The sequence below is a fragment of the Anomaloglossus baeobatrachus genome, chromosome 3, assembly GCF_048569485.1.
Source record: "Anomaloglossus baeobatrachus isolate aAnoBae1 chromosome 3, aAnoBae1.hap1, whole genome shotgun sequence".
Classification (NCBI taxonomy): Eukaryota; Metazoa; Chordata; class Amphibia; order Anura; family Aromobatidae; genus Anomaloglossus; species Anomaloglossus baeobatrachus.
In genome coordinates, this window is record NC_134355.1 from 395,749,738 (window position 1) to 395,775,451 (window position 25,714).

The window sequence follows — 25,714 nt, forward strand, 5'->3', positions numbered from 1 at the left end:
CAGCTTAGCACTTTGGCCCTATGTGAAACAGCAATTTTACCTTTATTACTACAATAAATTAACTATTCAAAGAAGTCTCAGCAAGATTTTCATTCCATAATCCATCCAAATTATGCATGTAATGGTCTGTAAGCATATTAAAATACTTACCAATGGCATCTTCTACCATATTATCGAAAAATCAGACTAGCCGGCTCCCACAGGGGTTTATGTGTAGACCAGAAATCTTTTTTCCAATGTAAGTCTATGGAGCCTTGTTCTGAATCTCATAAACGTATAATTGGAAAGCAGCTATCGTCCCGTAAAGTAGACGCTGTGTGAGGCCTCTTTCACACGTACGTGTCTCCGGTACATGTTTGGCAGTTTTCTCACGTACCGGAGACACATACACACGTGGACCTATGTATTCCGAATGTTTTTGACACACATAAGTATTTTTGAACAGAACATGTGTCCGTTCCGTACTTACGTGTGTCCGTGTGTTTCTCATGCCGACATGTTCGTTTTTTTCCGGCACCACAGGTGTCACATGTAACACACATGGACCACATGTGTTCTATGTGACACGCAACAGAGAAAAGACGTGTCTGTGGGAAAAAAACCAAAACATTACTCACCTTCTCCTGTCCTGCAGTCTCTGCAGCTGCTGTCGCTCATTATGCGCATTGAATATTCACTTCACTGCAGCCAGAAGCAGCAGCAGCGGGGAGTCGGCAGGACCGGAGACCAAAGATCAGCACCATTGACAGCGACGCCAGGGACAGGTGAGCAGAAATTCCTCTTCTCCGTGTGTTATCACGGATAACACATGGAGAACACACGTAGGCCATGCACACAGCACCCCGAGGGCAATACACACCTTTGACACGTCTGTGAAAAACGTGCGTGTTTTTCAGGGACCTGTGAAAGAGGCATTAGCTGGCAAAGTTGCAGAGCGCGCATGTCAGACCAGAATGGCACTAAAAACTAGGAAAGACAGGAACACCATTCCATACATAATTAAGATGGATCTGAAAATTGCGTAAGACTTCTTTACCCTAATTCAATTGAGAAATTCACTAGTCCCATCCAGCCATGATTTTTGCAGCAGGACAATCATCTAAAGGACACAAGCAAGTCTACCTCTGAATGGATTAAAAGAAACAAAGTTAAGGTTTTAGAATTTTCAAGGTAAAGTCTTGACTTGAATGCCTATGAGATGTTGTGACAATTAAGGTTTTAGACTTTTCGAGTTAAAGTTTTGACTTGAATTCCTATGAGATGTTTTGGAAAGACTTCAAAATATCTTCCGAGAGCTTCCGAAATAGCCAAATTTAAAGAATTCCAGAGTTGAGTGGGGAAATTTTCCTCCACAGTAATGTAAATGATTTAGCTCAGGTTACTATAATCACTTCATTACAGTTGGTACTGTCAGTGTGGTACAAGTAGTCACTGGTTTAGGGGGTGGGTTGGTATTACTTTTTCAGTTGAAATCGGGAGTAGGGTGAATACTTTTTAGGAGAAATAAAAAAAAGGGTACTTCTCAGCCAGTCCACCATCTGTATTAAAATCCAAGAAGGGAGTGAAGATTGCATGGAAGTAAGCTTCAGCTGGCCACGAGAGGAGACAAATCATGAAAGGACAAAAGTATTGAGCAATCCAAAATAATAAAAATAAAAAGTACGGTAGTCTTTATCTTACCATTTAAAACCCAAAAAGTACAAAGAATAAATATTTAAAATTCATAAAGATAACACGTTTTGGATCGTATAGGATGACTTAAGCCTGCTTTACACGTTTCAATTAATCATGTGATCGCATTTGCGATCGCACCCACCTCCATCGTTTGTGCGGCACGGGCAATTAGTTGCCCGTGTCGCACAATCCTGTAACCCCCCGTCACACGTACTTACCTTCCAAACGACCTCGCTGTGGGCGGTGAACATCCACTTCCTGAAGGGGGAGGGACGTTCGGCGTCACCGCGACGTCACACAGCGGCCGACCAATAGAAGTGGAGGGGCAGAGATAAGCGGGATGTAAACATCCTGCCCAACTCCTTCCTTCCGCATTGCTGGTGGAGGCAGGTAAGGTGCAGTTCATCGTTCCCGGGGTGTCACACGGAGCGATGTGTGCTGCCGTGCTGCCCCGGGTACGATGAACAACATGACGTGCGATTTTTAGAAAATGAGCGACGTGTCAACGATGAACGAGAAGGTGAGTATTTCTGCTCGTTCATGGCTGTTTCACGCTACGATATCAGTAACGATGCCAGATGTGCGTCACTTACGACGTGACTCCGCCGACATCTCGTTAGATATATCGTAGCATGTAAAGCCCGCTTAAGTATCTTGAGCGATCCGAAACGAGTTATCTTTATGAATTTTACATATTTTTTCTTTGTACTTTTTTTGTTTTAAAAAAATAAAGACTACCGTATTTTTTGGACTATAAGACGCACCGGACTATAAGACGCACCCTGGTTTTAGAGGAGGAAAATAGGAAAATAAAACTTTAAGCAAAAAAATGTGGTCATGACACACTGTTATAGGGCAAGGATTTGCTGCTGACACTGTTATGGGGGTAATGTCCCCAAATTCTCTACTAAGGTACCCCATCCTGGTAATGATCCTCCTGCCTTGCATATGATCCTGCTATAAACCCCCATCCTGCTCATATACCCCCATCCTGCTTATATACCAGCATCCTGCTCATATTCCCCTATCCTATTCATATACCCCATCCTGTTCATATACCCCATCCTGTTCATATACCCCCATCCTGTTCATATTCCCCCATCCTGCTCATATACTCCCATCCTGTTCATATACCCCCATCCTGTTCATATACCCCCTATCCATCCTGCTCATATACTCCCATCCTGTTCATATACCCCCCATCCTGTTCATATACCCCCCATCCGTCCTGCTCATATACTCCCATCCTGTTCATATACCCCCATCCTGTTCATATACCCCCATCCTGTTCATATACCCCCATCCTGTTCATATACCCCCATCCTGTTCATATACTTCCATCCTGTTCATATACCCCCCATCCCTCCTGCTCATATACTCCCATCCTGCTATATGCCCCCATCGTGCTCATATACCATCCTGGTATATGGCCTGTATCCTATAGCACAGAGAAAAAAACCAAACGTTTATACTCACCTTTTCCTCACTCCCTGCAGCACCGATCATCTTCCTCTCTGCACCACTGACCTGTGTGTGTGTGTGTGTGTGTGTGTGGAGCCGTTCCCCTGCAGCATGCGATGTCTTCCGGTCTGTGCCGATCAGCTGACCGGCACAGATCAGCTGACCGGCACAGACAGGAAGACATCGTGTGGTGCAGGGGGACGGCTCCACACATGGGGACGGGTGAGTGTACTGATTCACTGCTCCCCGCGCTGATGATGACGCGCGGGGGGCAGTGAATACAGCCGCACATGATCACTCCAGGCTGTAATTGCCAGGGGTGATCATGTGAACCGGCTCTTTACTATGCGCGCGTCCCCGCTCGTCCTCCCGCCCACCTGTCAGCGCCGGCTTCTGCGTTGAGAAATGGGCGAGAGTATGGGCATGCATATGTAATGAGCGGGCACACGTGGTCACAGCAGGCTGCTACAGCCTGCTCGTGCCCCCGATGACCCGCTCCACCGCAGCACCTCATTCCCCGCAGCCATAGTCAGACCATAAGACGCACCCCCAACTTTCCCCCAACATTTGGGGGAAAAAAGTGCGTCTTATGGTCCGAAAAATACGGTACTTTTAATTTATATTTTTTGGGGGATTGCTGGATACTTTTATTCCTTTTATGCGCAAATACTTTTTGACATATTGCAATTTATCGGCTAATGTACATCAATATATATTTTTTGAGCTGTTTCATACAGAAACACCTAGCAAAAACATACACTATGCATTGTAAAGAGTGGGTGATGGATGACATTGTATGCCAATATAGAAGTGTTATGGACTAATAGTAGGTCTCAAAATGGCACTTGGACAGTGTACCGCACCCATATCTGGGATTTTTTGTGATTCGTGCTGCATTAGCTTAATATAAAATGAGGAAATACATATACATATACTGTATATATCAGTGTAAGCTCTTTTTGCTGCTTGACTAATAGAAGAAGTGTACCCATTCTTGGATTCTATTCAAATGGCTTCTTTTATTATCCGGTACTTACTTAAAATAAAGCAGTCATCTTTTCTACTTAGACCCATCTCCATCTCTGGTTTCTGTAGCTTACCTCCAAATTGTCTCTCCAGGAAAGGAGACAAACTCTAGCGCCACCTAATGAAAGTAGCAATCCTAAAAGTCAAAAGTGGCTTTTTAACAAGCCTTTTCATATGACCTAGGATATATGCCAGATCAGAATCCCAATTTGCAGACACAGTGTTTTGGGGTGATTGCTTTTCGTCAGTGCAAAGTATGGGGTGTCTGATCTGGCTTACGAGAAGCTATGTGGGGACCACGGGGGAACACTATTCTCCTTACGGAGACCTGACAAACCAGTCTGGCTGGCAGTGAGGGGACTTATTGCTGCAATGCCCCTCTGGGAAATATTCAAATTGTCTCTCCAGGAGAGAGCTTACCTGATATTTGACTCTTGATTTGAACTGCAGACAATTTAAAACGTAAATACCTATTTGGATGGCATTACCCCCAAATTCCCCCTTATCAGTAGGATGTGTCACTGGAGAATTGGGGAATACTCCCTACATACACCACTGATGGACACTACTATGGACAGCGTCTAAGCTTTTTAATCATGTGTCTATTGGCATGGTGGAGCTAAACTGTTGGCAACACAAAAAAATATACATGAAAAAGTGAAGAAGGCGCAAAGATATAATGTTCACTGTAAATCTGACATCATGTAACAATCAGAGCTTATGCTTAGAATAAGTGAGGCCATCGACATTTTTAATACGGTACATAATATGCAATAATGATCACGACATGCGATGGATAGTAATATATGTCAAGAAATATTCACTGTTCCCAAAAATATATTTATTATTTTTTATTTAGTGGTACAAATCTAGCCTTTCAAGATACATCCCTATCTCATGCACACTTTACTTTGATGTATTGCATACTGAAATATTTTAGTATAGTTAAAGAGATTACACTTAACAGTGCTCAATGACTAGCAGGGTTGTTTACAGCATATACATATCCCTGCCAAACAAATATGATAACAGGTTTCAGTGAAATTGAATGCCGAGAAATTTATGGCAAAATTTATCTGGAAGACAGAGGTGAAGGCAGGCAGAAGGTATTAACTACGCAGCAGCGAAGAAGCTTGACTATGACATGCAAGATGAATATTAGTAATCAAGTCAGTCCACCATACAGAAAATACTTATTAAATCTTCTAGCTGCTACCCTGTGCGCTATATGTATCTAATTTTAATTATACTGCAACTATCGCCTTCATTTTTATTCCACCAGTAGCCATTGTTCCCACTTTAGGGTTAGCTATAAATTGTGTTGTTTTATATCCTTAATAATGGAATTCCACAAGTAATTCGGTGATATGTTATTTTAATTGACAGAATAAAAACAAATGTTTGTGGACCGACTGGAAATATTGAAATTTTAATTGGTGTGATTCTATTGTGCTCAAGTGACCATTTCATGGCATGTTCAGATCCACCACTGGGGGCAGCACTGAGTTGTGGCCCAGACTGAAATTCTATGGCTTCCACATATAGAGTATATAAAAAAACAGAGAATCTTTCTGCTAGCTCCTTTTTTTCTGCATCTTCCAACATTACTCAACAGAAATGTCTACGATAATAATTTTTACAGAATAGTTCTGACAAGGTGATACGCATACAATCCCCTTGAAAGAGGTTGTTGCCTACTTTTACATTGATGGCCTATCCTTAGGGGTACTTTGCACACTACGACATCGCAGGTGCGATGTCGGTGGGGTCATGTCGAAAGTGGCGCACTTCCGGCGTCGCTCTCGACATCGTAGTGTGTAAAGCCTAGATGATACGATTAACGAGCGCAAAGCGTTGTAATCGTATCATCGGTGTAGCGTCGGCGAAAACCATAATTACCTTGCTGCGACGGTCCGATGTGGTTCCTCGTTCCCCTGCGGCAGCACACATCGCTGTGTGTGAAGCCGCAGGAGCGAGGAACATCTCCTACCTCCTTCACCGCGGCTCCTGTCGGCTATGCAGAAGGAAGGAGGTGGGCGGGATGTTTACGTCCCGCTCATCTCCACCCCTCCGCTTCTATTGGCCGCCGGCTGTGTGACGTCGCTATGACGCCGCACGGCCCGCCCCTTAATAAGGAGGCGGGTCGCCGGCCAGAGTGACGTCGCAGGGCAAGGTGAGTGCATGTGAAGCTGGCGCAGCGATAATTTTCGCTACGCCAGCTATCACCACATATCGCAGCTGTGACAGGGGCGGGGACTATCGCACTCGGCATCGCAGCATCAGCCTGCGATGTCGTAATGTGCAAAGTACCCCTTAGGATAGGTCATCAATGTCTGATCGGGGGTCTGACGACCCGCACCTCTGCCGATTAGCTGTTCTCGGTCCCGACGGCGGCAACAGGCAGCCGAAAATGCTCAGTTCCTGAGCTACTCCTGATGGTGGCCGCAGCTGGGTACTGCACAACTGCCTCTTATTGATAACGCGCTTAACATGTGTAGTGTGAAAATTATTAAACATCCCAACCTCAGCAGTATAAAGTGCACTGATTTTGGTAATGCATGATATGGGGGCCTCCTGACTCTAAATCAACAGGTGATTACAGGGCAAAGAAGGATCATCATTTCTTCTCCCAAAGATTTGTTTGTACTTAAGCCACTGCCAGATTGCCATTTCTGCATATGGGAGGTCAGGAGGAATAGTTTTAGCCAAAAAAAGCATATATCCATCAGTTATTAAAACTAAAGAAGCACCTTAAAGGGTATCTGTCAGCAGGTGTTTGCTACCTCATCTGAGATCAGCATAATGTAGGAAAAGAGACTCTGATACCAGTGATGTATTACTTAAATTACTGAGCTCAGCAGTTGTAACACAATCATAGTTTTAAGATGTAGCTGAGCTCAGAACGCTAACTCCTCCCATATCTCAGCTTTCTGTGTACATTGTCTATTGATAGTGAGATGCTTGTCAGAGTAGGGGGCATGGTCGATCTAGCAGGCACGTGAGCTGTAGTTCATGCATTAATAATGTCCTGGTAATAAAATCTTTATTGTAGGTAAACAACATCACACAGCCTGATAAGTGACACATAGCTGGAATGTGTGTCCCTTCATCTACATTATGCTGGCCTCAGATTACATAGCAAAAATCTGCTGCTAACAGAGTATTTTAAAGTGACTTTAAAATTGTAGGAGTAGAGCCTTATAGTAAAACTTGAAATATGGTTTCCCTCTACCAGGGCACAAAAGGCTTTTGATTTTTAGTTTAGTTTAGTCTTATAATTAAGAGGTATTCGCAATAAAAACTGGCAAAAATGCAAAGTATTATCTTAATAGAAAACACCTTTAAGTATGTTTCTGCTACTTTACTCTTAAAGGGAATCTGTTACTAAGTTTTTGCTACAGCATTTGAGAGCAGCATAATGTAGAGACAGAAACCCTGGTTATAACGATGTATCAGTCAGATTACCGAGTGCAGCAGTTGAGGACACAATTCTTAATGGGGCTTTACACGGAGCGACATCGCTAACGATGGCACCCGCCCCCGTCGTTTGTGCGTCACAGGCAAATCGCTGCCCGTGGTGCACAATCTCGCTTGTCCGTGTCACACGTACAGCCCTCCCTAACGACGTCGCTGTTGGCGGTGAACAACCTCCCCTGAAAGGGGGAGGTTCGTTCGGCGTCACAGCGACGTCACAGAGCGGGCCGCCAATGGAAAACGGAGGGGCAGAGAGCAGCCGCATCTTCGTCACTCCCACCTCGATGCTCGTTGAGGACACAGGTATGCTGTAGTTCGTCGTTCCTGAGGTGTCACACATAGCGATGTGTGCTGCCTCGGGAACGATGAACAACCTGCGTCCTCAACAGCCAACGATTTTTTGAAAATGAACGACGTGTCAACGATGGGTGATTTGGTGAGTATTTTCCATCGTTATCGCTCATCATTGGTGTCACACGCAACAATGTCGCTAACGATGCCGGATGTGCGTCACGGAATCCGTGACCCCGGCGATATATCGTTAGATACGTCGTTGCGTGTAACGGGGCCTTTAGGGTATGTGCACATAATCAGGACCAGCTGAAACATGCTACATCCAAAACACTGTGAACCCTGATTGTGGGTCCACAGTCTTAAATGTATCATGCAGCCAAGCTCTAAATGCTGTCTCCACCCACACCAAGCTCTCTGTATACATTGTCTACTGACAGTGAGCTGCTTATTAGAGGAGAGGGCATGGTTGGACAATTTGGCATGAAGCACCTAGTCCCAGATATGAAAATGTCCTAGTGATAAAACCTTCACTGTGAGTAAACAATAGCATAAAGCTTAATAAATGATACATTGTTGACATCTGTATTTCAACCACTATCTCTTGCTGTCTTCAGATTACATAGCAAAAACCTGCTGACATATTCTATTTAAGATATGCTGTATGGCTCGTTTTCATTTTCATGTTTTTTATATATTAGTTCAGTACCTATAATTGCTGTCAACCAATATGTCTAATTCTAAGTAATGTCTGCCTCATTACTTTCCTACATATCCTCCCCCGTCTTTAGACTCACAATGCAGACTTGATTTCCTTTCTATATTACAAAGCATTTAATATTGTTTTTAGTGAAGCTCTACTGTTTCTTTAGAATAAGAATAAAAATTCTTTAAAATGCAGCCGAATATTTTTACTTTTCTTATTATGTGAATCTCTTTTTTTTTGCTTTTGTTATTTTGTCCCTAGGTTCGGATAATAGGTTTTTGCCTCCTAATGAAGTGTGTGACACTTATTCCCAGAAGTACATTGGCTGTAAGTGACATTTAATAAACCAGCATTACAGTGACATTTTATAATTACTCTAATATACTGCTCTCAAGAACTTTTCTGGTGAATCATTCTTAGTAGGAAAATTATCATTTTCCTTGCTTTGTCAGTCAAGTTACTTTGCTTATGAAAATTACTACATTTCTTACTTTGTATTAACTTTCTAGCCTTTTTCCTAAATAGATTACTAATTGGCTGTGTACATTAAAAATACCTTTTATGATTGCAGCAACAATATGGAAATGTCTCATGTACCAGGGATAGACGTTTTCATATGATATTCATGATTTTTTTTATTTTCCTACAATTAGTACTTTGATGAGAATTGTCCCAAAAGCTAATAAAAGCAGCTTGACATCCAAAATGAAAAATATTGCCATATATTGGTAATTTAGTAAATATGGGATAACTGTCAATTATGGGAATGCCATTTTAAGGAGTTATTTTTCCTTTAAAGGGATTCTGTCACAAGGTTTTCTACCCCATCAGCCCGCAGTATGATGTAGGGACAAAGACCCTGATTTCATTGATGTGTCACTTGTTAAGGTTTTTGATAAAATCACAATTTTATTAACAGCAGATCTATCAGTCCTCTGAATGCTCAGCTCTGAATAAGTCCGCCCCACCACTGACAGCTTTCTGTATACACTGTGCATAGGCAGAAATATGCCAATCAGTAGTGAGGAGAGGGTTATGCAGAACTTAGTAATATAGAGTACTACATGGCAGCAGATCTACTTACTAGGCTTCCAGTGATAATTTCATGGTAATAAAACTGTCACCATATTTTTTGGTTTATAAGATGCACCCCAAATATAGAAATAAAAAAAGGGGTCCATCTTACAATCCGGTGGTCTCTTACCAGGGAAGATGGCAGCAGTGGTGGAGGAGGTCAGGTCAAGAGTGGGTCACAGGGAGGAGGTCAATGCTGCAGGCGGTGCATGTCCCAGATGCTGTTAGGTAGGCAACTTTCAGAAACTGTCGGAGGTGTGGGCTTCAAAGAAATGGCACCTGGAATTGGCGCGTGTGCAGATTTAGCTATCGACTTAATGACAAGCCATGATCCCATCTGCGCACTCACCAACTCTGGGCGCCATTTTCCTTATGTCGCTGTTGTGAGATCAAAAGGGCCGGAGGCGGCGCGTGAAAAGATGATATCTTGAGCCAAAAGCTCCATCTGCGCACATGTCGCATCCGGGCACCATTAGTTGAACCCTGCACCGCCGACATTTTCAGTATGTCCATACCACACAGCCCGCCGCACAGGCCCCAGCACATCCTGCCGCATAGGCCCCAGCACAGCACCTGCCTCCTGCGAGCCCTCTCCACCACCTCCTGGTAAAGTGCATTGGATTATAAGATGCACCCCTCATTTTCCTCCCAATTTTTTGGGAGGAAAAGTGTGCCTTATAGACCAAAAAATATGGTACTTTATTAAAATTACAGCAGCTAGCCCAGTAAGTGACACATTGCTCTAATCAGTGTCTCTATCTCTACATTATGTTGCTCTCAGATTAGGTGGCAAAAACTTGATGACAAACAGGATTCTTTTTTACACCCTTTGAATGAAATGGAATAAAATCAGTGAACTAAATCTCAATATAGTGTAATAATGTGTGTAAGTTGGAAAAGGCAAAGGAGTTTCCTTATAATACATGTTAAAATATGAAATATATAATACAAATATAAGATCATAGTCAAAAAATATACCTTACCTGTAGATTAAAAAATGTATCCCTTTACCAAATCCCAATAATCATTGCACAGACCAAGAGTACAACCTTTTCTGTGTGATAATAATATCTTAAAGCACCACTCTGGCAGGGTTTTTTTATATGTCTGTGCTGAAGTGGTACATTCATTGCAAATCCCTTACCCAGTCTTATACTCTCCTTCCAGCTTCTCACTCGTTATCCCCTCCGTCGGTCTTTGGCATTTTGTGACCTGCCATCAGCCCCAATGTTTCATGAAGGGCGCCAGAGGTCACAACTCAATACAACTCTATGAAAGCCTCGTTCTGACTCTCATAGAGATGCATTGAGCATTTGTGACTTTACTACTGGTCAGTCAGAAGACACTGGTCACAAGATGACATTGCAGGATCGGGGCAGTGTCGGTAAAAGGTGAAGACCCCAGAAGGTGAGTATAAGACAGGGATTAGATGTAAAGCTCCACTGCAGTGCTGAAAACAATTAAATGCTGGAGTGGAGCTTTAATACCAGTTAAAGAATTAAATTGTATTCATTAGCGCTATGAATACATGAAGTATTCCATAATTAAACTCAATTATATTTCATTACTGAGAGTTTTTCTTCACATCTCTGCGGTAATAAGCCACAAATCGTCCGTTACTTGCCATTCTATTGTGTCTATAATATCCATGGTTTGATGCTGTATATCGCACATCTTTTGTTCTCTATAGGTATTTTCTAACAGTCTACTCTATTATATAAATATACGGTAAATGATGTCGTTTCTTTATCCATTTATTTCTTTCTTTATTGCCCTCTGAATGTTCCAGAAATCCTGCAAATTACAGTATACTGAAATCCACTGCGGCATTTTTGTGATCACAGTATCATTTATAGAAATAGCCCAATACTTCTGGGAGCTGAGCAATTTCCTAAAATGAAATCTTCACATTATTACTTATTGACAATGACAGGCGAATTCATTTTGATGACAGATACACTGCATTCACAAACATAAATTTCTGTCACTTTCAAGTTCCATTTGTAATGTAAGTTGTCCCCATAAGACCGTACCATTGGGTAAAGCATTATCTGAGGACGGGTTGATGTCAAATCTAGACATCTTGACAAGGTGCCACAAACCTGACAAACATGGTTGTCAGAAATATTATTCTACTTTTATTGTAATATTTTCGAACTGGTTTAAAGAAAATGTAACTTGGTTACGTATTTCTGCTATTTCCAATTAGAGTAGGCATCTATTTTGGAGACTTTCTTGTAATGCAGTCCGTAAAGGCATAGAAATGACATAATCCAATTTTGGAACTATCAATATTGGCTGGATAATGTCTAATTATTTTTGAGATATAAAAACTCAGTGCACTAAATGCAGTATTCGTCAAGGTCATGACTAGATTGAAGACAAATGTGTAGAGCCTTAGAAAAAGATTAGTTTTGGTGTATTAATTGGAACCAGTAGCTCTTTTCCATTGCAAAGATGCTAGTTCTTATATATACATTTGTGAGTCCTGGAGAAGCAAAAAAAGTAGATAGGAAGAGGAGACAAGGCCAGCATGGAGATAAGAGTAGATAGGAAGAGGAGACAAGGCCAGCATGGAGATAAGAGTAGATAGGAAGAGGAGACAAGGCCAGCATGAAGATAAGAGTAGATAGGAAGAGGAGACAAGGCCAGCATGGAGATAAGAGTAGATAGGAAGAGGAGACAAGGCCAGCATGAAGATAAGAGTAGATAGGAAGAGGAGACAAGGCCAGCATGAAGATAAGAGTAGATAGGAAGAGGAGACAAGGCCAGCATGAAGATAAGAGTAGATAGGAAGAGGAGACAAGGCCAGCATGAAGATAAGAGTAGATAGGAAGAGGAGACATGACCAGCATGGAGATAAGAGTAGATAGGAAGAGGAGACAAGGCCAGCATGGAGATAAGAGTAGATAGGAAGAGGAGACAAGGCCAGCATGGAGATAAGAGTAGATAGGAAGAGGAGACAAGGCCAGCATGGAGATAAGAGTAGATAGGAAGAGGAGACAAGGCCAGCATAGAGATAAGAGTAGATAGGAAGAGGAGACAAGGCCAGCATGAAGATAAGAGTAGATAGGAAGAGGAGACAAGGCCAGCATGAAGATAAGAGTAGATAGGAAGAGGAGACAAGGCCAGCATGGAGATAAGAGTAGATAGGAAGAGGAGACAAGGCCAGCATGGAGATAAGAGTAGATAGGAAGAGGAGACAAGGCCAGCATAGAGATAAGAGTAGATAGGAAGAGGAGACAAAGCCAGCATAGAGATAAGAGGAGACAAGGTCAGTATGGAGATAATAGTAGACAGTAATGGTCATGTCACACCCAACGACAGCTACGAGGATGTCGCTGCTAAGTTGCCATTTTCTGTGACGTAGCAGCGACCTTGCTAGCGATGTCGCTGTGTGTGACATCCAGCAACAACCTGGCCCCTGCTGTGAGGTCACCAGTTGTTGCTGAATGTTCTGGACCATTTTTTGGTCATTGCTCTCCCGCTGTGAAGCACACATCGCTGTGTGTGACAGCAAGACAGCAACAAACTGAATGTGCAGGGAGCAGGGAGCGGACTTCTGTGGACGCTGGTAACCAAGTTAAATATCGGGTAACCAAGCAAAGGCTTTGCTTGGTTACCCGATATTTACCTTCGTTACCAGCATCCGCAGCTTCTTGAAGCCGGATCCCTGCTCCCTGCACACGTAGCCAAGGTACACATCGGGTAACTATAAGCGAAGTGCTTTGCTTAGTAACCTGATATGTACTATGGTTATGAAGCACAGCGTCGTTACACGGGTCACTGGTGGCTGGAGGCTGATCTCTGATCGCTGTGGAGATCTGCCTGTTTGACAGCTCACCAGCGACCTTGTAGCGACGCTCCAGCGATCTCTGCCAGGTCAGATCGCTGGTGGGATCGCTGGAGCGTCGCTATGTGTGACGGTACCTTTAGAGGAGACAAGGCCAGCATAGAGATAAGAATAGAGAGGAAAAGGAGACAAGGCAGCATGGAGATATGGCGCCCATGAGGCTTCAGTCACCACAGAGGCACTGCACCTCATCTAGAGGTGTAATATTCCATCCTGGGCAAGGCAGGAGGACAAAGAAAGCACAAAGATGACCAGGGAAGGTACACTTATGAATGGTGCACTGCATTCAACCTCCGAACTACCCGGGATCGGCTGGAGCCCATCACAGTGGAACCCAGAACTCCGAAGGCGGTCACTGGCATGTCATGTTACCCTGGAACCTGCTACAGTGAATAAAGACCTTGAGACTGCAACACTGTGTCGCTCCAATATTCGCCTGCCCGCCATCATAGACTACTACCACCCCCATCTGTCCCGGGGCCCAGTTTTTCCTGTGGAGAGCTATACCATCTAAGCTGCGTCACAATCTGACTTGGGGAGCCCCAACTCGCAACAGCAGTACCTAACTTGCTGCATACCACAGGTGGCATCACAAATAAACTGTCATTATTCGCTTCATATTCCCTAAACGACACCGCCGGGGTCACGGAGTCGGGCCACGCCACCGCAGCGCTCCGGAGCCAGAACCGCTGCCCGGTAAGGAGTCACCCCACGACGCCAGTGCGGGTGTGTCAGAGATAAGAGTAGACAAGAAAAGGAGACAAGGCCAGCATGGAGATAAGAGTAGAGAGGAAAAGGAGACAAGGCCAGCATAGAGATAAAAGATTCTTAGGCCTCATTCAGACGTCTGCTTTCTGTGTATGAGTGCTATCTGTATTTTTCATGGATAGCACTGATACCTATAATAGTTAATGGGGTTATTCACATATCTGTGATTTTGCAACCAAATGAGTGATCCTTGCAAAATCGCAGACTTGTCCGATTTTGTTGGCTCAAAATCAGCAATGCAAGTTTACAAGTCTGTGAAAAATTCGGACAGCATTCGGATGCCATCCGAGTACAATCCGATTTTCACAGACTGGCATATAGGAAAAGAATAGGGGAGATTATTTTTCAATTAACTTCACGCAATGTCAAAAACTGATGACACTCAGGCAAAACTCTCATAAGACTCAGACTGTGACTGAAATCACTGACAAAACTCAGTCGGTTTTCTCTTACATGAAAAAAACTGACATGAGAATGATCCCTAAACCACAGTCACTATTGTAGATTTGAAGAAACAAATAGAGCCCGGAGTCATCACTGCATCTCTGCCAGTCTTTTGCGTGAATGCCACTTAATTAGTGACGTTTTGATTTGTGACAAACTTATGGCTTTTTTCTGGTCGTCTTTTGTGGTTTCGTTAAATTTCTCATTTTTACGTTTTATGTCACTGTGGCTTTTCCAGATGTTTTAGAAAGATTCATAAAATACAACTTTTTTAAATACATTTGGATCAGTTCTACTCCAAATTCCCCCTAGAGTGATTTTATATACACTAGCTATTTTGATGCAGTTTTTGTGATATTTTGTGAACTCTCCAAAAAAACCAGTGAAAACATAAAATGTCAATTCTGGGCTTTGCAGAAATTTCAGGTACCATTTTGATGAATTTAGTGCAAAATATTACAGCAAAAACCACAAGTTAAAAAAGAAAAATTACATAAAAAACCTAGCAAATAATGAATCGGACCCATACTTAGGCTACGTTGACGTGTCCCGCAGTGATCTGTTTGAACGGATCCCTTGGGAAACTGCTTTCTGACGGATCTGTTTTTTTAACATGAGAGTCTATGGACGACAGATCCGTTAACAGATTGATATATAGCCATCCATTGTACTTGCATTAGTAAAAGGTAAAGATATAAAACTTTTTCACAGAAATTACAAGGAGGCAATATACTAAGATCCAAGGTTTCCTCCCTTGCCCCTATTCATATCTGCTCTTCTGTGTGGGGCTAATCACAAAAGTCACCATCTGGAGACCTGCTCCTCACAGCGGTTCGCTAGACCTGGTGCTTATGCACCAAGCTGGAAGACAGCCGCAAGCCACACATCACAGGCACGCGAGCCACATGTGGCTCCTGAGCTACATGTAGGGGACCCCTGTTATATAGTATATAGTACAGTTTTGTCTTCCATAAATTGTAGGCAGTTGGATAAAATAATAGCACTTGCTTTGGTTATTTCAAGAGATGTGAATGCACCTTAAGCCTGAGTACGGCCTTATTGGGATCTAAAAGATGTTAGTGGCTAATAAATACTTCTGTCAGATGTATACCAGAGCATTATTAATGCTCGAAACCTTCTGGATATCGAATAGAAATAGCAATATCCATCAATAATTATCAGATTAGAGAGTGTCACATACTGAATAGTTAATTTTGATTAGTAATTTTAGCCTTTCAAGAAACTACCGATCTTGGTATATTAAATTTAAGGATGTAGAAAAAAATAGGGTTTTTTTATAATAAGGAAAAATCTCAGCATCTGTGTATAGTATCTAATATTATAGCTTTTCCCTAGTCAAGTAAATTCAGCTGAAGAGTAATGTCAAACACAGCACGTGGACACATATTGCACTGTTCCCCCCAAAAAACTAATACAAACTCGAAACAGAACTTATTTTTGACCCTAGAAAACCCTAGTGGACCCCATTGACTCTATGTAGATTTTCGAAGATTATTTATGGCACATAAGTGACCAATTTATTTCTGGTACATCAACTAGATACATAGCTAGATAACATAATTATAAAAAATGGAGCTAACCATGATTTGTGCATGCCCATTGGGAAAGGAACTTGATGAATCTGCATTTATTGGATCCTGGCAGTTTCTCAGTCGACATCTGAAAGCATCTTGGACCTACAAAAAAAATAATCCAGCATTTTATATGACATTTAAATACTTGGTCTATATACAGTAAAGCTGGTGTCACACTAAACGACAGCGACAACGACGTCGCTGTTACGTCACCATTTTCGGTGACGTAACAGCGACCTTGTAAGTCGCTGTTATGATCGCTGCTTAGCTGTCAAACACAGCAGAAGCAGCGATCATAACGTCGCTGTGCTACATGTTCAGAGAGCAGGGAGCCGCGCTTAGCGCTGGCTCCTTGCTCTCCTGCAGCACACATCGGGTTAATTAACCCGATGTGTGCTGCAGCTACATGTCACAGTTCAGAGAGCAGGGAGCCGCGCTTAGCGCTGGCTCCTTGCTCTCCTGCAGCACACATCGGGTTAATTAACCCGATGTGTGCTGCAGCTACATGTCAGTGCAGAGAGCAGGGAGCCGTGCGCACTGCTTAGCGCTGGCTCCTTGCTTCTCCTTGCTACAGTATACATTGGGTTAATTACCCGATGCATACTGCAGCCACATGTCACAGTGCAGGAGCCGGCACTGGCAGCAAGAGCGGAGGCTGGTAACCAGCGTAAACATCGGGTAACCAGGGAAAGGTCTTCCCTTGGTTACCCGATGTTTACGCTGGTTACAGCTTACCGCAGCTGCCAGTGCCGGCTCCTGATCGCTTCATTTCGTCGCTCTCTCGCTGTCACACACAGCGATGTGTGTGTCACAGCGGGAGAGTGACGACCAAAAAATGAAGCTGGACATTCAGCAACGACCGGCGACCTCACAGCAGGGGCCAGGTCGTTGCTGGATGTCACACACAGCGACAGCGACGGGACGTCGCTGCAACGTCACAGAAAATGGTGACGTAGCAGCGACGTCGTTGTCGTCGTCGTTATGTGTGACACCAGCTTAACACAATACAAGTAGAATTTTCTGACTTCTGAATACAATAAGCAGCGTTAAACATCTTGATTCTGGTATATGATAATACATAAAGTCTAATAATCCAGACTGTTCCCAGCATTACAATATTGCAGCAGCTTCAGTGTTGCCCAAGTCCCTGGTATATCATCTATGATCTACTTTCTCAGACTCAAGTCTTTTTCCTCTGCACAGCTGGTTACCAGTTGGCTCTATGACATAAATTAGCTCTGTTCTTCTGTACAATGCACAAACACCTTGAGATTGTAGACATACCAATATATTTTCCAGGAATTCAAAACCATGTCCTCCACCTACCTGACTGTGCATTGAATAGGAACAATAAATGGAAAAATCCACTTACGCTATACTATATGTGTGTATGGTTTCCTTATTGATTGTTACGCTAAAAGCAAGGATCAGCAGCAATATACCATTTAAACTAAACAACTGATACAACATTCTATGTTACTTGATTGTAAAATAGTTTTTTGTGATATGATGTCACAGACTGCTCAAAATGATGTCCTATGATTGACATATGCAACGGGGATGAGATAATTTCTAATCTCTATGAACATTGAGTCTCTTCTCAAAAAACACTAAAAAGCAAATCGTCAAGGAGGCTAGAAGCAGAACAAGTTCCATCCTTGAAGCCTGAAGAAGCTATGGAGGTTGGCTTCCAAAAATCTATAGAGTTTGGCTTCCTAGAAGCTATAGAGGTTGGCTTCCAAGAAGCTATAGAGGTTGGCTTCCAGTCATTGACTAATTGAGGAGAAAGAGTTACAAAGCTATAATTATAGGGGTTAAGGGTTAGCAATTATGTTGAGGTCATATTATCTAATTTAGACCACAATCTTCTTTACTACATAAGACAACACCAGATATGTAAACACAATGTGAGAGGTGAGTGTGCCTAAATTATCCCTTAATCTTGTGGAATAAAGGTAAATACAAAAGTGGTAATATGTATAAGAAAAAATTCCAGCAACAAGTCCATGGAAAAATCTTCATTAAAAATTCATATTTATTTATCAAACTTATAAAAACAGTCCATGTTAAATTGCCCCAACAGAGGACGCATTTCGAACGATCAAGTTCTTAATCCGTCTGTAACTCTAAGGAGTTAGAGACGGATTAAGAACTTGATCGTTCGAAACGCGTCCTCTGTTGGGGCAATTTAACATGGACTGTTTTTATAAGTTTGATAAATAAATATGAATTTTTAATGAAGATTTTTCCATGGACTTGTTGCTGGAATTTTTTCTTATACATGAAATGAGTTCTGCTACCTTCCATTCCGTGCACGGTCCTGGATAAGCGGTCTTCGGCAAATAGCAGGTGAGCTGGACTAAGTAAAATTGTTTGTGTTTTAAAAGTGGTAATATGTATAGAAGGATTTAATTACACTGATGAATTTCGTATAGTAGCACAAGGATTTAAACAGAATCATAGTAAAAATAAATGTAATTTTTGTAGAAATGATCAAACGTTTTGAAATTCAAATTTGCCAGATTTGGAATTTTTGTCCTACAAATTCAATTTGAGGCTAAAAATTTGCCACAAATTGCAGGTAGTCTAATTGTCCTGAAATTGAATGGCTAACATTCTTTCCTAGTAGTCTACAGGCCCAATTCATCAAAGCTTTTAAGCCAGACTACTGGTTTAAAAGCTTTGAAAATATTGGGACTTTTGGCATTTTCATGCCACAGCTCATCTAATTCATGATGAGATGGCATGCCTGGACTGGACTATCTGACTGGAGTGAGATTACTGGCATAGCGCATGGTGGCTAACGTCATGCATCATACACTCCAAACTCATGAAGAGCCATGCACCTGTTCATGAATCAGGAGCATCTGACTCTAGCACTCCCTTTCATCAAAACACTACTTTTGATTAATTGGGCCCTGTCTTTCTTTATTTTTGTTTTAATGGATCTGGAGAATTTGGAAGTGAAATGTGACAGATACGGGAACACTTCTGGTTCAATCAGTGGCAGTTATGTAGTTTTATATCAACATATGACCCCTTTGTACATTTGCTGCAGTCATTAGTTAAAAAAGGCCTTTGCTAGGTGATGTGAGCAGCGATACCTAATGCCTGGCAGTTATTCGGCACCAGAGAAAACAAGACTGGGAAGGAGAGTTTAGCACCAGGGAACACGAGAACAGAGAGAGAGCCTTTAGTAGCAGAGAACACAAGACCTGGAGAGAGAGTTCAGTTACCGAGAACACAAGGGTTGGAGAGAGAGTTCAACACCAGAGAACACAAGACTATCGATATTGAAAGTTCAACACCAGGGAACATGATAACAGAGAGAGAGAGTTTAGCACCAGGGAACATGAGAATGGAGAGAGAGTTCAGTACTAGGGAACAGGAGAATGGAGATAAAGAGTTCATTGGTATGGAACACAAAAACTGGAGAGAGAATTTAGTAACAGAGAACACAAGTCTTGGAGAGAGAGTTCAAAGCCAGGGAATACGAGACTGAAGAGACTGAAAGTTCAACTCGAGGGAACACAAGAACAGAAAGAGAGAGTTCAGCACCAGGAAACATGAAAATGGAGACAGAGAGAGAGTTCATTTGCAGGGAACACACGACCTGAAGAGAGAGTTCAGTAACAGAGAACACAAGGCTTGGAGAGAGAGTTCAGCACCAGGCAACACAAGACTGACAAGATTGAAAGTTCAACACCAGGGAACATGAGAATAGAGATGGAGAGAGAGTTCATTGGTAGTGAACCTAAGACCTGGAGAGAGAGCTCAGTAAAAGAGAACTAAGGTTTGGACAGAGAGAGTTCAGCACCAGGGAACATAAGACTGACAAGAATGAAAGTTCAACACCAGGGAATATGAGAATATAGATAGAGAGAGACTTAAGGCCCCGTCACACTAAGCAACATCGCTAGCAACATCGCTGCTAACGAACAACTTTTGTGACGTTGCTAGCGATGTTGCTGTGTCTGACATCCAGCAACAACCTGGCCCCTGCTGTGAGGTCGTTGGTTGTTGCTGAATGTCCTGGGCCATTTTTTAGTTGTTGCTGTCCCGCTGTGAAGCACACATCGCTGTGTGTGACAGCGAGACAGCAACAACTAAATGTGCAGGCAGCAGGAGCCGGCTTCTGCGGACGCTGGTAACTACAGTAAACATCGGGTAACCAAGAAGCCCTGTCCTTGGTTACCCGATATTTACCTTTGTTACCAGCCTCCGCCGCTCTCACTGTCAGTGCTGGCTCCTGCTCTGTGCACATGTAGCTGCAGGACACATCGGGTTAATTAACCCGATGTGTGCTGTAGCTAGGAGAGCAGGGAGCCAGCGCTAAGTATTGTGCGCTGCTCCCTGCTCTGTGCACATTTAGCTGCAGCACACATCGGGTAATTAACCCGATGTGTGCTGTAACTAGGAGAGCAGGGAGCCAGCGCTCAGTGTGCGCTGCTCCCTGTTCTCTGCATGTGTAGCTCTGTGCGCTGGTAACCAAGGTAATTATCGGGTTGGTTACCCAATATTTACCTTAGTTACCAAGCGCAGCATCTTCCACGTGGCGCTGGGGGCTGGTCACTGGTTGCTGGTGAGCTCACCAGCAACTCGTGTAGCCACGCTCCAGCGATCCCTGCCAGGTCAGGTTGCTGGTGGGATCGCTGGAGCGTCGCAGTGTGACATCTCACCAGCAACCTCCTAGCAACTTACCAGCGATCCCTATCGTTGTTGGGATCGCTGGTAAGTTGCTTAGTGTGACTGAACCTTTAGCAGCCAGGAGCATAAGTCTGGGGAAAAAAGTTTTCCGCATCAGTTTTAAAGTTTTCTGGGGAAGCCAACACTATCCTGGCCTAACTGATACAATCATACAATTTCTATAATAATGATGCCATTTTTTAACAATTTGCTCAAATTTTCCAAAATCCGATTCAAATTTGATTTGCATCAAATTGATTCACTCAACTCTAATATTTTGGACATTACTTAAAAGAATGTATACTACTTTAATGCAGCCACTTAAAAACAATGACGTTTAGATGGAATTAGACATCTTCAGCATAATTCTGATGTTTCATAAATAATTTCCATAAGTGATGTCTCTCTCTTGACACTAGAGATGACAGAATAAATTGCAGGAATTTAATTCTAATTAAATACTACAAAAATCCACATTTGCAAAAATGCAGACGATGGAAAATATTTTTCGGATCCGTGAAAGGTTATCAAAAATTTTTTTTTTTTTTTTTTTTAAAAAATCCCTATATTCACCTCTTCACTTCAGCCCCTTAGCAGTACGCATTTGGTCATTGCTACATCTTCGGATGTACTAAAATCCCCAGGCCCAGGCCTCTCATGCTTGGCTGGTACCTGCGGCTTTCATGAATGCCAGGAGGGTTTTGCACATGCATGCAATAAGTCTCAGCGTGGTGACATCTTGGCTTGTGCATTGACCTTGTACGTACACATAGTATCATACACATTTTTTTCTATAGAGAGCTTAGTTTATTCCTAATTACTAGTCGGCACGTAACAGTTCCCCTTGTTTATTGGAGTATCATTGTTTCTATGTGGACTTGTTTGCTATTATATGAGCAGCAGGATTTACTGCTGGATGGACCTGGCTTAGTTGGAGAAAATATTGACATCATAAATCAATAGCAGGCACACATTGTTACATTTTATTTGTCTCTCTTGACCTTGGAAGACAAACAAACTTTGAAGAACTGGACTGAGCTTTAAAGTGAACCTGTAACGTTGAACATGACATTTGATCTGCAGGAAGGATGATATTTAGTAGCAGGAGCAAAGCATATTATTTTAATATAATGGTAAAAAAATGTAGTATAACTTGAACTTTATGGGTCAGCATGGCGGCTTGGCGGTTAGCATCGTAACCTTGCAAATCTGGGGTCCTAGGCTTAATTCCAAGGACGACATCTGCAAGGAGTTTGTATGTTCTCCCTGTGTTTGCGTGGGTTTCTTCTGGGTACTTCGGTTTCCTTCCAAACTCCAAAGACATACTGATTTATATTATTGGGAATTTATATTATGATCCCCAGTTGGGACAGTGAAGTGGAAATTATTGGTGCTATGCAAGCAAATAAAATTAATATTTAAATTACATCTTACAAAGGTTTAATAGTCCAGTGGATGGTCCTCATCAGTGATTGACAGCCATATTTGTTTCAGTAGTACTGGAAGGAATAGTTGTGCACTAAGTGGTAGCAGAGAGGTGCACGTGGAAGGGAGTCCTTGACCCCTGGTTCATCTAAGTAGAAATTTGCTGCACACTCTTGATTTAATTGCAATGTTATATATTTATTAATCAGAATTCAAGTGCAGCTCCGCAGACATTTTTCCAGGAAGGTGCAGGAGTTAGAGTAGCATGCATAAAGGCGACAAAAGAAAAAAGCAATGTTTTGACCAAAGCCTGGCTGTTGGAGTTTTCTCACACTGGCGTTTAAAATGGGCGGTTGCAACGTGAGAAAAAATTGCATTGCACTCAGACCAATGTTAGCCAATGAGGTAGAACAGATCTGTGAGTTTTTCCTCAGCTCAAAATGGACTGAGGAAAAAATTGAACTCATCTATCGGACAGGACTGGTCAATGCAAGTCAATGGTTACGAGAAAAAATTGATCGCCACATGCATGTCCATGTAGCATTGGGTGATGTCCGATACATCACCAATCTGTAGCACAGAACACTGTAAATGGTCCTGTAAATGGTTGTAGAATAATAGTTCCTCAGAAAAAAAATTCATCTCATAGAGACAGAAGGCGAGAAAAAAAAAATCCCACACTCACATAGTACTCGCATGACATATGGATTACCAAATGGATTTCGCTTGTCCAACTTTTCTGGATGAGAATAGGACCAATTTTTTATATGCTAGAGTGAGACAACCAATAATCATACAATCACTGGGTGTAGGAGAATTAGTGTGTGTACCGTGAGGGGCAACTGGAGCCCCTGACAAATTTTTCTTTTGAAGACGTAGGCAATAAAACTTCTCAACAATATGTGTCAAGGGTGTGATGATGAAATGATCAATAATTCCACCTCCACAATCTTCTCTGTTTGGCATGACCTTAAAGGGATTTTCTGAGAATAAGATAAAATGGCGTTGCTTGTATAACATAAACTGTAGCCCATCCTGGTAACGTGTCAGTATGGACTGCAGATCAAACATATTCTGTATACACTGAAGAGCAAAAGGTTAGCAATGTTTTTAACTTTCGACTTGTAGACTCCGTATCATACCATTGAATATAACTTTGAAAGTGAGATTACCTTCATTTTATAGACAATCATCTTGGCTGTCTCCTACATAAATTTGACTTGCAAATATTTAGCATATGATTCATTATGCAGATTCTTGTAATGTCACTGCATTGCTACAGTTTTTCTCCTAAAAATATTTTTTTTTATTTTTACTATTTTCATAGTATCTTGTAAATCCACCTTTGGCTTTCAACTCCGCCTGAATCCTTCTTGGCATGCTATTAATCAGATTCAAGCATATCTTGACCAAAATCTAATCCCAGGTCTCTTCTACCTGTTCTCAATTTTGGTGCATACTGGTCAACTCACTAGGGTATGTATACAGCTTTTTCTTCAACTCTAGCCCCAAGTGTTTGATTGGCTTGAGGTCTAGGGACTGTGGGAGCCAATCCAACTCTACTTAATTGCCATTGAAACATTTCTTCATCAAATCTCGATGTATACTTTGGGTCGTTGTCCTGCTGGAACATTATAGCGTCCTTTTTTTACTCATAGTACCACAAGTGCAAAATTGTCATGTAAGTTACTCACATATAGCTCAGCATTGAGATTGTCATCGATCCTGGTCAAGTATTCAACACTTTTGACTGTGAAAAAACAACATATCAGGTTTCCTCCACTGATCCTGACAGTTTTTTCAATTTTTCGACCCGTTAGTCCATTTTTTTTCTTGTTTCTTCTAGACCCATTTGCACCCATCAAATCCTATTCTATTAACTTTAATTTCATAGCTCCAAATCATCTATTTCCAATCTTCTGCTGTCCGCGTTTTTGACTTATTTGCTAAAACAAGCTGAAGCTTGTTAGGACAATATTGAAGTTGAGGCTACTTCACCTTTTTTCAGGCCACCATTCCAGACTTATGTAATGCAAATCACATGGTGCTTGCATGGATGTCTGTGATCTCACTACTACGAAGCATGCGGGCTACCTCTACTGCCATGTTTGTGGCGTCAGTACTGATAGACCTTTTGATGAGCCAACTTGTTGACTTCTATATTTTGCCTGGATGTCCACCTCTTGGCTTTTGAATGAATGGTGGACTTCATTACGTATTCTTCCAACTATCATGGCAATCACATGATACAATTTGGCCGAGAGACCACTATTGATGAGCGTGATGATGCTGTTTCTCTTTTCTTGGGAATTCTTTTTGATGGCTGCTCCTTGATTTGAAACAATGAACTTTTGCTTGGAACTCAACCTCAACCTGTGAGAAACGTTTTCAATTTGTAGTATTTAGAAAGAAAAAGATCTAGCCACCACCAGGAGCAAAATAGTAACAATGCAGTGACATGACAAGAATCTGCATATGCTAAATAGTTGCAAGTCAAATTTATGTATGAAATATGCAAGATGATTGTCTATAAAATGATGGTAGTCTTAAGGGGGCTTTACACGCTACGATATCGTTAATGTTTTATCGTCGGGGTCACGTTGTTAATGACGCACATCCGGCGTCATTAACGATATCGCAGCGTGTGACACAGTCCAGCGACCTTAAGCGACCTCAAAAATGGTGAAAATCGTTCACCATGGAGAGGTCATCCCAAACTCAAAAATCGGTAAGGGTTGTTTATCCATGTTGTTCATCGCTCATGCAGCAGCACACATCGCTATGTGTGACACCGCAGGAGCGAGGACCGTCTCCTTACCTGCCACCAGCCACAATGCGGAAGGAAGGAGGTGGGCGAGATGTTACGTCCTGCTCATCTCCGCCCCTCCATTTGATTGGCTGTCCGTTTAGTGACGTTGCGGTAACATCGCTGTGATGCCGAACGTCCCTCCCCCTTGAAGGAGGGATTGTTCGGCAGTCACAGCGACGCCGCCGACCAGGTAAGTACGTGTGATGCTGCCGTAGCGATAATGTTCGCTACGGCAGCGATCACAAACAATCGCATGCATGACGGGGGTGGGTACTTACACGTTCGATATCGCTAGAAATTGCTAGCGATATCGCTACCGTGTAAAGCCCCCTTTAGGTTCAAAGCTGTAGTGGATGATGAGATATGGAGTCTGAAAGTCAAAAGCTGAAAACATTGTTACCTTTTTGCTCATCAGTGTAGCTCCCAAG

At 42.4% G+C, this 25,714-nt stretch overlaps 1 protein-coding gene across 7 annotated transcripts in view; it reads right to left on the reverse strand.

Moving 5' to 3' along the window:
• Nucleotides 1–25,714, reverse strand: part of ADGRB3 (adhesion G protein-coupled receptor B3) — a 1,441,017-nt gene that overhangs the window by 62,667 nt on the left and 1,352,636 nt on the right. For all 7 annotated transcript variants that reach the window (XM_075340252.1, XM_075340251.1, XM_075340250.1 and 4 more), the window contains one exon: nucleotides 16,373–16,468. In XM_075340252.1, the coding sequence (XP_075196367.1) occupies nucleotides 16,373–16,468 (96 nt within the window). The remainder of the gene's footprint in view (nucleotides 1–16,372; nucleotides 16,469–25,714) is intronic.